The sequence below is a fragment of the Artibeus jamaicensis genome, unplaced genomic scaffold (genome assembly GCF_021234435.1).
Source record: "Artibeus jamaicensis isolate MK-2021 breed Jamaican fruit bat unplaced genomic scaffold, CSHL_Jam_final contig_548, whole genome shotgun sequence".
In the NCBI taxonomy this organism is placed as follows: domain Eukaryota; kingdom Metazoa; phylum Chordata; class Mammalia; order Chiroptera; family Phyllostomidae; genus Artibeus; species Artibeus jamaicensis.
In genome coordinates, this window is record NW_026521883.1 from 13812030 (window position 1) to 13827026 (window position 14997).

A 14997-nucleotide genomic window follows, 5' to 3' on the forward strand; every position below is an offset into this window, starting at 1 on the left:
AACTGTTTTTGGCAGAAGCCTCACTTAAAGGGAGGTGTATCAGTAGAGATTCAGGAGTGGTTGTAAGTTTGATTATACTACAGACTGTGCTATTCATGGAGTTACTTTGGGAAATATTGCAGATTTTAATTACCTATCTAACTCACATGAGTATTTTAAATACATACCCTTGTCTGAAGCAATGTAATGCTTGAGTCAGACTGTCTAAGTCTTTTCCTAGCAATGCCCCTCACTAGCGGTGTGTCCCTGGGCAAGTTGATTAGCATTTGCCATCAAGGAATGGGGTAAGAATAGCACCTACCTCCCAAGGCTGTTATCCACATTAAATGAGTGGTGTATATAAAGCCCCCACATCGGACCCTGATTTGCATTAAACACTCGATGGACTCAGAATATTTTAGTTTGCTCTTTTCTTTTAATCAAGGTGTAATTGACATATCACATAAGTTTCAGGTGTACAAGATGATTTGATAAATGTATGTATCGTGAAATGATCACCACAGTCTAGTTAACACCCATGACCTATCCAGTTACAAAATTTGTTTCTTGTGATGAGAACTTTCAAGATCTCTTCTCTTAGCAGCTTCCTAATATGCAATGCAGTATTATTAACTGTAGTCACATGCCATATATTATATCTTTGTGACTTTTTTATTTTATAACTGGAAATTTGTACTTTTTGACCTCCCTTACCCATTTCACCCACTCCCAAGCCCCTTTGCCATGGCAACCATGATTTGTGACACCAATCTCCTTTGGAATTGACATTGTTTCTCAATTTTCTGGACTACTTTTCCGTCACTAATATGGTCACCTTTTATAAGTCTAGCATTAGAAAAGGTCATTTTATTAAAACCATTGTTGAATTTTTTATCCTCAGCTTAAAACCTTTTGAAGAGTCAGGTTCAGTCCTTGAGTGTCCCTACATCAGAACCATGAGGTCAAACAGAATAAATCCCAGTGGGACTTTTCAGAACTTCATTGTCTCCCTGATCTCCTGCTGCCACACAGACAAGGTTGACCCCCAGGTCTCTGAGCTTCATGATACCACCTCCGTCCTCCTGCTCCTCCCTGGGCCTCCCTCACCTTTCCATCACGTTCTCCTCGAGGAGCTGCTTCTTCAGCATGCTCCTGAAATGTCCATGGCCCCCATTTCATTAAACTTGCTTTGAGTTGGCTTAGACATCAAGAAAACGTATCTCACATAAGAAAACCCACAGAGATTATGCAGACCCCACAGCTAGTTCACTCAGGGGTCCACTGATACCATCAAAGACCAAGGTTCTTTTTCACTTCCCTGCATCGAAGTCCACACACCCTGAGACAGGTTCCAGGTGGCTGCCAGAGGCAATTAGAAAGGAATGTTCTTCCTTACTTCCCAGAGGAGAGAGAAACCTCTCTCATTAGTCCTTCCCTCCAGTCTCATTGGGCGACCCTGTTAATATGGACTCCAGACAATTGCTGGGGGATCAGATGCAGACAGTCTTCACTGAGAATGGGACCAGCTTCCCTATGCCTCGTGCGAGAGGACAGACGCCAGAACCAAATGGGGATATTGTCAGGAAAGAGGAAGTGGGGAATGTGCACGAGTGGGAGCGAACACTGGCCACTACAGTCCCCAAGGTCCCACGTCAGCCTGTTCTTAGTCATACTTCTCCTTGGTAATATCACTCACTGTCACCATTTCATCTCTGTTTTACAAGCCGATCACTGACATCACTCTGTCTTTATCCTGAACCTTTGCCTGTGCATCAGGCTCACATTTTCACCTGGCTGCTGACCATCTCCATCGGCCACCGATCGAGACAACTTAAAAGAAATTTTATGTAGACATATACATGTATATAAATACATATATTTATTTCACGAGTGCACAGTTGAACAAAAGATTTGGGTACGCTATGGAATTTGTATGATACCTTCATATTCTTTTAACTTGGGTTTTAGTCCAGGGGCAAACTCGATACTTTCCCGTACCAAAAGGCCATTATAATCATGTTTGCATATACTGTAAGCTTCTAGTAATTATCCAACTTTCCATTATTGTCCCATATTCTGAGCAAATTACCGGCCTCTGATCAATAAAACTTCTTTTTAAGTGTCTGTAAATTGAAACCAAGAAATGAAAATTCTGATCAATGTTCATCCAGAACTAATTATTTTAAATCTTCTGGAAAATATCACAGTTTCTGAGAACATAGATGTCCTATTAATTGGCTCTGGCATACTTATTTTAATATATGAAATGAGTTACTTTCCATTATTATTCTTTTCTTTTGCTTCCAACAAAAAAGACAAGATGTATTATGTCTGATCACACCATTTGCCAAAGACACAATGGAAGACTCACTATAGTTTACTTTTATATTTCTATATTGAATTTGTTATTTTCCCCTCTTGCTTGTCGTGTACACACACGCATACACACAGTGTGCTGTAAGGATTTCTAAAATGAAAATATGTTTAATTTTAGGAAGGAAGGAAGTTGAGTGACTAAAGAAATTGATCCTTATTGATTATCATGGGATAGGGAGTTGAGTAACTAAAGAAATTGATCCTTATAGATTATCACTGTGATAAGTGATCCCACTCTTTCTGAAAATGTTTTTAAAAATCTGAAGTATCATATATGGGTAATTGTCTGCCTCAAAAATGAAAGCATTAAGAGAAATCACATCAAAAGAAGCAGAGTCATTTAAATACCTACCCATCAACAAGTCAAATATTTTTTCTTTATTCTGTTTCCATTCTTGTCCATGCATTATTTTATTACACTGTGGACATAATTATTCTGTTTATGTTGCCACTTTAGTTGCATCGTCTTTATCTTGTCATGTAGTTTTCTAGTTGTTTAATTGTCTTTGTAATATTATATTGCGTGGTTGTACCATTGGTCTCTGGGACTTTCCAGCATTCCTGAATGTTCATATTATTTACAAAATTAAAAACTGAAGTTTCATTGTTGACAAAACCAGTGCTAAAAATGAACAAAAGTGTATGTTTTGACCCGGGGTCTAGCATAGAAATCATGTGATTATATAGACCATTTAAGCATAATTTTCTGAAGTTCCGGCCAAGATGGAAGTGTAGGTAGAAACCCTTCACCTCCTTGTATAACCAAAAGGAGGATAACAACCAATCTAAAATCAATAAACAACCAAGAATGCCAGGAAATCAAAGTGCATGGAACTCTGACAACCAAGGAATTAAGGAAAAAATCAACCAGAACAACCAGACTGGTAAGGCGGACCAAGCAGATCAACCCAGAAAAAACATGGCAGCCAAGGGGTGGGACTGACTGGCTTAAGCGGGAAGCTGAGACTCAGAGATGACTGTGGGCTATGGCTGGGGTTGCCGCAGTAGGAGATACTTCCATCCTGAAGCTAGAGTCTGTTGGAAAGTGTGCTAGAGACGAGCAGGAGAGCTGCGTTGTTCCCTCTCGGGCCCCTCCCCCACAGGCAGCACAGCAAAGAGGGTTGCCCTGCCTGGGTGAGTACCTAAGGCCCCATCCCTTATAGTCAGGGAACCAACAGTGACAAGAAGGAAACCAGGATTCAAAGCAACGATTTGGAACAAAAGAAATAAACAAACATCCAACTGGATCAATATGAAGAAACAAGAATCCAAAAAAGTGAAGAGAGGCTGAGGATTCTCTGGGACAACCTGAAATGTTGCAATATCTGAATTATAGGGGTACCAGAAGAAGAACAACAACAGCAAGAAATTGAAAACTTACTTGAACAAATAATGAAGGAAAAGTTCCCTAATCTGGCAAAGGAAATAGACTTCCAGGAAGCCCAGAGAATCCTAAAGAAGTTGGACCTAAAGAGGAACACACCAAGGCACATCATCATTAAGTTACCCAAGATTAAAGACAAAGAGAAAATCCTAAAAGCAGCAAGAGAAAAGGAGACAGTTACCTACAAAGGAGTGCCCATAAGGCTATCCGCTGATTTCTCAAAAGAAACCTTGCAGGCAAGATGGGGCTGGAAAGAAGTATTTGAAGTCATGAAAGGCAAGGACCTACATCCAAGATTGCTCTATCCAGCAAAGCTTTCATTTAGAATGGAAGGGCAGATAAAGTGCTTCCCAGATAAGGTCAAGTTAAAGGAGTTCATCATCACCAAGCCCTTAGTATATGAAACATAAAAGGGACTTATCTAAGAAAAAGGAGATAAAAATATGAATAGTAGAATGAGAACAAACTCACAAACTATTAACAAATGAACCTAAAAGAAACAAAAACAATGAAAACAAAAACTAAGCAACAATCAGAACAGGAACAGAATCAGAGAATTGGACAGCACACAGAGGGAGTTCAGTGGCGGGGGGAGGGAAAAATAAAAGGGAATAGGTGCAGGGAAGAAGAAGCATAATTAGTAGGCGTAAAATAAACGGGAAAAGATAAAAATAGTATAGGAAACAGGACTCAAAGAACTCCTATGTACAACCCATGGACATGAACTAGGGGGAGTGCTGGAGAGTTGGGGGGGCAGGATAAAGGAGGGTAAATTTGGGAAACTGTAATAGCATAATCAATAAAAATACTTTAAAGAAATAAATATAGTTTTCTCATGGAGCTGAAATATTTACACACTGTATTTGTGCCTGTATGTTCTTTGTAAATTGTATGACACATCATCCCAAACTCACTGGTTTTCTACTGCCCCATATACCGCCTTCTAAAATTTCAGTTTGGTTTTCTGCTTGGCACCACATCTTCCTTGCGAAATTTCACGTGACTCATACAGAAGCCAGGCGCTGAGTACTAGGACGGTAAATGAGCTGCTTAAATGGACTCGGACCTCTGAGGTCCTCAGAGAGTAGGGTTCCCCATTCTGCCCCATAGTCTTTCTAATTAGTTCAATAAAGTTGAACCGAGTTCTGAGTTTTGCTGTCATGGCTACTTGAATTATTTGTTTTGTTTTGAAACTTTAATTTTTTTCAAAATATATTTCAGTGTTCTTTTGAGGGTAATGGTCACCCGGTTGGATTGTACCCTAAGCAAATATTTTCTCTTCAGTAACTTGAGTAATTGACAGTGATTCATTAGGTTTGATGTTCATTAAAAAAAATAAATTGCTCTACACCCTACAATTCTTGATCACCAATTGCAAACAAAAATATTGTCTGAATTTTATCACTTCACATAGTACAGATTCCTTTTATTCTATCATGGTAACACAAAGGCTACCGATAGAGAAATGAGATACCTGACTGACTTACACATATTTTGCATTGAGTATTTTGAATTGAGGGTCATTGTTAATTCAAGGGAATTTTGAAGGAAGAACAGGTCTGTTGACAAGCAGACTGTACTAACAAAAGGGCTTCCCCACGCAGTAAGGACACAAAACGGAAGGTAGTCTTCGTTGCTCAGGATATGATTAATATTGCCTCATCATTTAACTTTAGAAGTTCAGCTTTAAAGTTGCTTACATCACTTCAAGGCACAGGGGTTGAAACCTTTTTCTTTTTTGTTTATTATAGAAGTAATTTATGTACCACTACATATTTGATAAACAATGAACTGAGAGAAGTCTCCCATAATACCTTTTCCTTTTCCAAACCTCTGCTAATATTTCGTGTTAGATCTAGTCTTCTTTTCTTATGTACTCCTTTTCTTTACATTTTTATAACCTGCTTTATATATCATTTGAATCAGGTTTATTTCACTTAGCGTTACTTCATGTGCTTTCTTTCTATGTTTATATTCTTCATGTCAATTGTAATTTTTGTACAACATTTCATCCTTCTGATATTTCATAATGTCCCTGGGGACATTAGAGGGGACAGTGGTTTGTCCCCTGTTATGGGGCATTTGGAATGCTTACTTGTCCGTCTTGTACACGATGATGGTTACCAAGACCCTGGGCCACAGGCCGTGTTGCTGTTACTCATACAGGTCATGGGTGTGAGCCGATCCTGCCCTGATTTGCCTTTGTCAATCAATGTTGTGTATTTTGTACTGAATTTCTTTCTGCCTCTTTTTGCTCTGGGTGCGGGAGGTCTGAGGGGAGGGAGCTTGTTGTAATCCACTTCATGGCTGGGGATTTTGTCTTTCTTTTCTCAGTGGTGAAAGTGGTGCTGGAAAGACGGTGGCGGCCAAGTACATCATGAGTTACGTCTCCAGGGTGTCCGGCGGGGGCCCCAAAGTCCAGGTGAGTTTGTGACAGGGGCCCATTTGGGACCCTGTCCTGCGTGAAATGTAAGAGGCTGCATTTGCTGTTTGAAAAAGAAATTTTTCTTCCACAGAAGAGATACTGGTTCTGTAAGCAAGAAACTTGAAATCTGCAAAGAAATAGCATGTTTAAAAGATGGAGATGCCCATATAGAATGAACTCCTACAAATCAGTACAAAGATAAATAATCCAATGGAAAAATAAACACAAAGAGTATGAAAGACAACTCAGAAAAGGAAGTATAAATGACTTATAAAATGAAAATTTGCTCACCTTCATGATAATAAGAGAAGTACAGATTAAAACTATACCAAAACACTCTTTCTTAAGTGTCACAATGGCAAAAATTCTGTAGGGTTTTAAACATTATGTGGGTAAAAAGAGAGATGTAGTGTGTCTCATACATTCCTGGTGGGAGCATGAACTAGTATATTTTTCTGAAGGGTCTTTTAGCAAACTCTGTCAAATGTACATGCATGCACCTTTGACTTGTTAATTCTGCTTAAGAAAATGTATATTTTTTCAGTGTGTTTTTAATTTATTGATCATGCTATTACAGTTGTTCCAATTTTCCCCCCTTTCCCCCTCCATCCGGTACCATCCATTCCCTCCAGCACTACCCCGCTTAGTTCACGTCCATGGGTCATGCATGTAAGTTCTCTGGCTTCTCCATTTCCTATACTGTCCTTAACCTCCTCTGTCTCTTCTGTACCTACCAATTTGTACTTCTTAATCCCTGCATCTTTTCCCCGTTCTTCCCCTTCCCACTTCCAGTTGATAACCCTCCCATTGATCTCCGTATCTATGATTCTGTTTCTGTTCTGCTTGTTTGCTTAGTCTGTTTTTCAGATTCAATTGGCAATAGTTGCGAAGTTATTGCCATTTTAATGTTCATAGTTTTTATCTTCTTTTTCTAAAGTAAGTCCTTTTTAACATTTTATATAATAATGGCTTAGTAATGAACAACTTTAGCTTTACCTTGTTGGGAAGCATTTTATCTGCCCTTCTATTCTAACTGATAGCTTTGCTGGATAGAGCAATCTAGGTTATATAGGTCCCTGCTTTTAATGTCCCTGTACAAAACAATATGAGATTAAATCAAGCACAACAGAAAATGATGCAGTCAAGAGATGTGATAAACATGAGAGGCATGAGGCTGCTGCCAGTTAACACAGCAAACTTTACGGCAGACTTTTTTTAAAGGGGAAAGAGTACACTCTAACATAACAGGAAGTACAGTATAGTAAATACATAAACCACCAACACAGCCATTTATTATTGTTATCAACTAGTATGTATTGCACATAATTGTACGTGCTGAACAAAAGGAAGACCTAGAGCAGCAGTATGTGGTGCATGTCATGTACAGAATTTAAAATTTTCAAGTAGACACATGTAAAAATAAATAAATAAAACAGTCCTGGGTGGTGTGGTTCAGTGGATTGAGCTCTGACCTGTGAAGCAGAGTCGCCAGTTCAATTCCCAGTCTAGGGTGCATGTGGGTTGTGGGCCAGGTCCCCAGTAGGGGTCATGTGAGAGGCAACCACACATTGATGTTTCTCTCCCTCTCTTTCTCCTTCCCTTCCCCACTGTCTAAAAATAAATAAATAAAATCTTTTTTTCTTTTTTTTTAGTAAAAACTGGCCTATGAAATTAATTTTAAAAATTCATTTTATTTAACTCAGCATATCCAAAACATTATCATTTCAGCATACAATCAAAATTTTTAAACGATGAGATATTTTACATTCTTTTGGTGCTAAATCTTTGAAATCCAGTGTGAATTCCACCCTTATGGCACATCTCAGTGGGGATACCAGGTGTAGATCAAAGCCACACGTGGCTCATGGCTTCCCACTGGGCAGGGAGTGCAGTTCAAGAACCTAGATTGGTGTGGCACAGTCCACTTGCTTTTTTCCATTCTTCTAACCACACCCTCTCCCTAGAAGATCAATATGGAGACAGTAATCCAGGATACTATTTTGTTGGTGGGCTGCTTCTTTACTGTAATTTCCTTTTTTTCTTTTCTCCAGTACACTAACCACAGAATCCTATTAGACATATTGATAGTGGATGGGTAGATGGACAAATGGATGAATATGTGCATAAAGATTCTCAGTTAACAAGTCAGAAATTAAAGAAGGCAATAGACAAGGAATAGCCTTTCTTTTGTTCTATCCCTACGAGAAGCTAAGTGTTGATTAGTGGTATAGGCATGTCTGATCAGCAAAAACAGTTAAAGAATTAGAGAAGATCCATATACCAAAATTAATTTTACAAAGAAAAGCAACGTTTATACAAATCCATGAGTTTTTTAAGGAGATTAGGTGGCTTGGAAGTAATATTTCTAACCTTTGAAACTAACCCTATAGAGGGACCACCCAGAATTTTCTTTTGGTGCCATTGCTAATGACATGTTCCTGGTTCGTGGAATTCCAGTTCTTCCTCTTCTGACTGTTCAGGAGGGTGCCAAAGGGAACACTTCAGCTGTTACAGAGTCTATTAGTAATTAGTGCCTTAATCTAGCCCTGTTTTCTCTAGACCATGCCTTAGTGGCCAGACGGAAAACATTTAATGTTGACTTTTCTCTTCCTATTTTCCTATGAGGACGATGATACAGAGCCCTTGGCTTGAAATTAGTCAGTAGCTTCAAAGCACAAACCAAAGACTTGTTATTTCTGGAATATGTTTAACCATAGTATGTGCATAATTGGAAGTACAGGAATGATTCACTTGTTGAAAGACCTCTCCAACATCAGCTCCTATCTGTTGGGCTCTCTTGCCCATTGCATGTTTTGCATACTTTTCACTCTGCCTTAGAACTAAGGTATTTGAAACCCAAATTCTTGTCCTGCTGTAGGCCAGGAATTGTTCCGTACAAGCCAGCATTGGCCCTTGCTGCTCAAACGTGGCTCCATGCTGGCAGAGCCAGCTGCACCAGGGAGCTGGTTAGAAATGCAGGCTCTCGGATCCTGCCTCAGACCTTCTGAATCCCCATCTGCATTAGTACAAGGTCCCAAGGTGATTTGTACATATTAAAGTTTGGGAAGCACAAAACTCTGTGTAAGACCTTGTTTGAGGAGGAGAAACTGTTTAATTTCCCTTCAGGTACCCGTCACTTACAGTGGGGAGGATGGAGGTGGAAATGCAACAGGCAGGTAGAGCAGTTGGGTAGAGAAGGGATAGTGACAGTGAAGATTCTGATCAGAACAGAAGGAGACGCCCCTTCAGGCTTCGCTGTCCTTGCTGCTGTGAGTACCACACACCAGGGGGTGCAGGGTAAAGCACATCTGATATGGAAGCCCAGTCCAGGGGTGTTTGTACGTCCTGACGTACTGGTGGCTCCCTGGCTTCCTCAAGTTGGAAGACACAAACAGGTTAAAGTCTGTCAAAAGTTTGGAGTACCATCAATCCTCCAGAAACCACAGGGACACATGGTTTTGAGGCCTGCCACCTTGCCTGCATTAAAAAACCAGGTCCTCAGGGACGGCGTGGCAGGTGTTTGCACTGTCCTAACCCCTGGTCTTTTTGTGGTGACAGCACGTCAAGGACATTATCCTGCAGTCCAACCCACTGCTGGAGGCCTTCGGGAATGCCAAGACTGTCCGGAACAACAACTCCAGCCGATTCGTAAGTCTTTGCTCTTTCACAAAATGTCACCTGGTTGATCATGTGGCTATTCCTGATTGAAGTCCAGTGTCCTTAAGGACTTAATCACACATCATCCGGATGCTACCTTTTCAGTCTTTTCTTAATTTTCTCTAGTAGCACTGTCAGGCTTCAATTTGCCCTTTAACTAAAGTTATTTTTGAACCACTAGTATATAAATCAGATAATTTTTTAAAACAGTTAACTTGAGTTGCCTTATTGAGGAAAATAAAAATTGATAAAAGTGTCAGCTGTGGTGTTAGAAGAGTTCACTTGATGTCCTGGAGAAAAGAAATCTTTCCCAGACAAAGAAATGAGTTGACTAGATCGCAGTTTTCCCACTTTGCTTTTGCTTCATGGACTCAGTCTGTGGAAAATGAAGGGAATAGATGCTTTGATCAGGCACCTTGAGAGAAACTTCCCCCTCTCTGTCAGGCAAAGTGAGCTCACTGACTCCCCCACCCCTCATAGCTGGGTGTGTTTTTTTTTAATGTATATTCATGTAACATAATAACACCCCAAAATGAGTGCACTTAACCTGCCAGGTGCCTCCTGACTGGCCCACTTACGCAAGATAATGAAAACATGAATGAAATGCATTATCATGAATTCCTATGAAAACGTGTTTCTGTCTTAGTATCTCCTGAGAATTGGAAGGCTGGCAAGGATGAAAATAAGTATTTTCTTAGTAGCTTTGATTTATGTAGGTTTTGCATCTTATCTCATAGATTATGTCTGGCAGTAAAGCATTCGAGGGGCCATCTGTGAGGCTGATTCGGGAGCATTTTAAAATAAATAAATGGGAATTTTGGAGAAAAATGATTTCTTTGTCACCCTTCTATTTTGTAAGGAAGCTTCTTCTATTTTCCAAGAGAATTCTTACTAAGTTCTCCTGCAGTAATTTTTAAGTTCCCTGGTGATTTATATCTGTCAGCATTGCCCTCATTTTCCTTGCCGTTCAATGTTATTCAAACTATTTATTCATTTGTTGACGTCTCCTATTTTTTTGCTCAATGCCTGGGTTGTGTTATCTGGAAGAAGTTTCTAGGTAATGTAGTAGGAAATAAGCTGTGAATGGATTTTCCACTTGACCGTCTTTTTCCTTTCAACTCCATCTTTCTAAAAATGGACTTGACCAAGTTCAACTCTCTTGCTACCCATCCCCTTTCATTCACCTCCCTTGGAAACCAGAACATAATTAAATCAATATTTCTCTTGACTTTTTCCAGTACAAAGTATTCTTCATCCTTGGACAAGGATGACACATCAGTCAATTTTTGTAAAACAAAACAAAAATACCCAGCAATTACTATTTTTCTGATTACAAAATAATGTTATATAATCCTGATGGAAAGACGGGAAAGAGTATGGATGGGTAATTCACACACATAGTAGCATCTAATGGGCATCAAAATTGTTGCCACAAATCATGAGAAAAACATAAACTAAAACTGTATATCATTTTCTGTCTCTCAGGTGGGCAAACATTAAGGAGATGGGTAATACCACTGGAAAGACACTATTGGTTAAAAATGGACACATTTCCCCAGGAGAGCAATTTGGCCATCTTTATCAGACTTTGAAAGTGCTCATTGTCTGTGACCCAGCAATACTTTTAGGGCATAATATCTAAGTTTCCAGTAATAATGAAGTATTTAAAAAGTTATGCATCAGCTTGATATGTTCTTAAATTTTTAAAAATAGGCTGAGGAACAATATTTGCAATGTGGTCCAATTTTTCTTTTAAAATGCACATCACATAAAACAGTCAAGGAAAGGGGACCCAAGATGGTAGTAGGTATACGGAAGTTGCATTCATGTCCTCCCTATCAAAATGCAGCTAAATCATAGAACAATCAATCTGGATAACCATCTGAAGACTAGTTGAACACAGTCGTATAACTAAGGATATACAGAAAAACTACGTTGAGACTTGTAGGAAGGGCAGAGCTGTGGAAAGGGCTGCCCCTGCAACCACGTGAAGCAGCAGAGAATACAGAGGGATATCTCAGCTGCAAAGGTTTCTCCTGAGGAATGAGGAGTGTCAGTCACATGCTGGGCTCACCAGCCTGGAGCACCAGTACCAGGAAGAGGAGCCCACATAACATTTGGCTATGAAAAGCAGCAGGAATTCCATCTGCCCAAGTGATGTGGGAGGCTGCTGTAAACCCAGGTGCCCTTTTAAAGGGCCAGCTCAGAAAAATCTCATTTATGGAGGGATGTAGCTCACTTGGAACCAGAGTCATAGAGGGAGCAGTTGGGTTGTGTAGCTTTGAGGACAGGAATGGAGGGACAGTCACCCATGTCTCTGTGTTGAGTCCCTTGCCCATATTGCACACAAACACCATCTTTCTTGGGTTGAGTATTCCTCCTCATTGGGTAATAGCTTGGGGAAGCACACTGGCCCCACCCTGCTGACCCCTGAGTCCCTGTCCTGCCAGCTTGCACCTGGTGAAGGGATCTGCTGACAGTGGCCAGTCTGGGCCCTTATTGGAGTCTTTCATGAAAAACTCTCAAGAAATTCTGAGCAAGCTCAGGGAATGTCAGAGACATACAGGGAAAGACTGAACTGTGTGGCTTTGGGGCAAGAGCCATTTTTTCACGTGTACCTGACAGATGCCACTGTTCCTATGCAAAGCCCTTCCTCCACTTGGCCAAATCTTAATCTCTTTTAGCCTGATGAACTCTACTGGCCCCACCCTAACAAATCCTTGAGACCCTCATCCACCACAAAGCACTAAAGGCTCCAGTTGGGAGGCTTGGTGTACCCTAACACTTTTGATGAGTGGCCTCAGACCCAACAGTAGTGCCAGTGTTGAATCTGTACTAACCTAGTAACTACCACTTGCCTTTATGTTGTGACTCACTGGGACTGTGCTTCACACAACTCGTGTACTTTCTGAGGCTCTTTCAAAGGCTGAGCCTAAATGATGGGCAACCGGCAGGCAGTCACAGATCCTGGAGTGCTTTGGGCCTTTTGCTGATCTGCCCTCAGCCTGGTATCAGTGACCACTGGCCTCAGTGTGTGACTTGGCCACTCCCACATGCACACAGGCCTGGCACAGGCAGTTACCAACCATGAATTGTGTCATAGGTCCTAAGAGATGACCCAGGGCTGGTCACAGACAGTGTATGGCATTGAGCTGCACTAGAGTCCTTTTCAAGAAGCCCCAGAACCAACATACCCGGAGGGTGGCTTCAGACCACATCAGACACAATCCAATTAGCTTTACAAATAGCACACCCAAAGAGAGGGACTTGGCAGGCACCAAACCCTGCTGAGATAAATTCTGCTTCTTAGGATCATCCCCCACACAGTACCCCCATACACTGTGGTCAGGATTCATCCTCATAGTCAGCCAGCCTGAGGACCAACAGCAATCAACACTCAACTACAACAGGATGGGTCACGTAGCCCACACAAGGATGTTCCTGGAGCACCCAGCTCAGGTGATCACACAGACTCTTCCACTGAGCCCCACAGCAAACCTACTATATAAGGCCACCTACAAAGGCTGGGACATAGCAGATCTACCTAATACACAGGCACAAATACAAAGAGAAAGCCAAAATGGGAAGGGATCATGCCCTATATGAAACAACAGCAAAAAATCCCCAGAAAAAAAAAAACTAAATAAAATGGAGGCAAGCAATCTCTCAGATACAGAGTTCAAAACTATGATTATAAGAATGCTAAAGGAACTTAGGGGAAGAATGAATGAACTCAGTAAAAGTGTCAACACAGAATAGTAAGCATTAAAAAAGACATAGAAATCATTAAAATAGAACAAGTCAGAAATGATGAACACAATAACTGAAATGAAGAATACACTAGAAGGAGTCAACAGTAGATTAGACAAAGCAGAAAACTAAATCAGATTTGGAAGACAAAGCAGAAAACAATCAGAGCAGCAAAAACAAAACATAATTTTAAAAATGGGGATAGTTTAAGGGACCTCAGGAACAACATGAAGCATAATAATATCCACATAATAAGAGTACCAGAAGGATAATAAAAAAAAAGCAAGGGGTTGTGAACTTTTTTTGAAAAGTAAAAACTGAAAACTTACCTAACCTGTTGAAGGAAAAAGACATACAAGTCCAAGAAGCAAAGAAAATTCCAAACAAAATGAACCCAAGGACTTGCACACCAAGAAAATTATAATTAAAAAGCCAAAGGTTAAAAACAAAGAGAAACTTAAAAGCATCAAGAGAAAGACAGTTATGTACAAGGGATCTCTCATAAGACTGTCACATTATTTCTCAATAGATAATTTTCAGATTAGAACACATGGCATAAAATATTCAGAAATATGAAAGGCAAAGACCTACAGTGAAAACTACCCAGCAAGGCCATCATTTAAAATTGAAGGAAAAATAAGAAGCTTCCCTGACAGGAGAGAGCTAAAGACATTTATCCCTACCGCACCAGTATTACAAGGAATGTTAAAGGGACTAATTTAAGAAGAAGGAAGAAAAAAGGAGGGGAAGGACATAAATGTGTATAATAAAATAGCAATAAATACATACCTAACAATAATCATTTCAAATGCAAATGGATTAAATGCTCGAAACAAAAGACATAGGGTAGCCGAATGGATAAGAAAATAATACCCATATATATGCTGTCTACAAGGGACCCACTTCAGATTGAAAGAGAAAAACAGACTGAAAGTGTGGGGTTGGAAAATGATATTTCATGCAAATGGATACCAAAAAAATACTGGAGTAGCAATACTTACTTCAGACAAAATAGACTTTAAAACAAAGGCAATAATAAAAGTCAAAGAAGAACTTTAATTATGTAATGAAAAAATAATCAATCCAACAAGAGGATATAACCCTAGTAAAAATTTATACACTTAACATGCTAGCACCTAAATACTTAAAGCATATTTTGATGGATATAAAAGGAGAGATTGGCAGTAGTATAGTCGTGGTAGGGGACTTTAATACCCCTCTGATGTTGCTGGGTAGATCTTCCAGACCAAAAAGCAAGAAAATAGCCATCTTAAATGACACAGAAACCAAAAGCATTAATTTATATTTTCAGAGCATTTCATCCCAAAGCAGCAGAATATACATTCTTTTCAAGTGCATATGGAACATTTTCCAGGATCGACCACTTGTTAAGCCACAAAACAATCTTAATAAATTTAAGAAGATT

At 39.9% G+C, this 14997-nt stretch overlaps 1 protein-coding gene across 2 annotated transcripts in view; it reads left to right on the forward strand.

Annotated features, from left to right (window-relative positions):
* Positions 1-14997, forward strand: part of MYO1E (myosin IE) — a 206054-nt gene that overhangs the window by 104137 nt on the left and 86920 nt on the right. For both annotated transcript variants that reach the window (XM_037151034.2, XM_053670099.1), the window contains 2 exons: positions 6074-6161; positions 9723-9812. In XM_037151034.2, coding sequence (XP_037006929.1) covers positions 6074-6161; positions 9723-9812 — 178 coding nt within the window. The remainder of the gene's footprint in view (positions 1-6073; positions 6162-9722; positions 9813-14997) is intronic.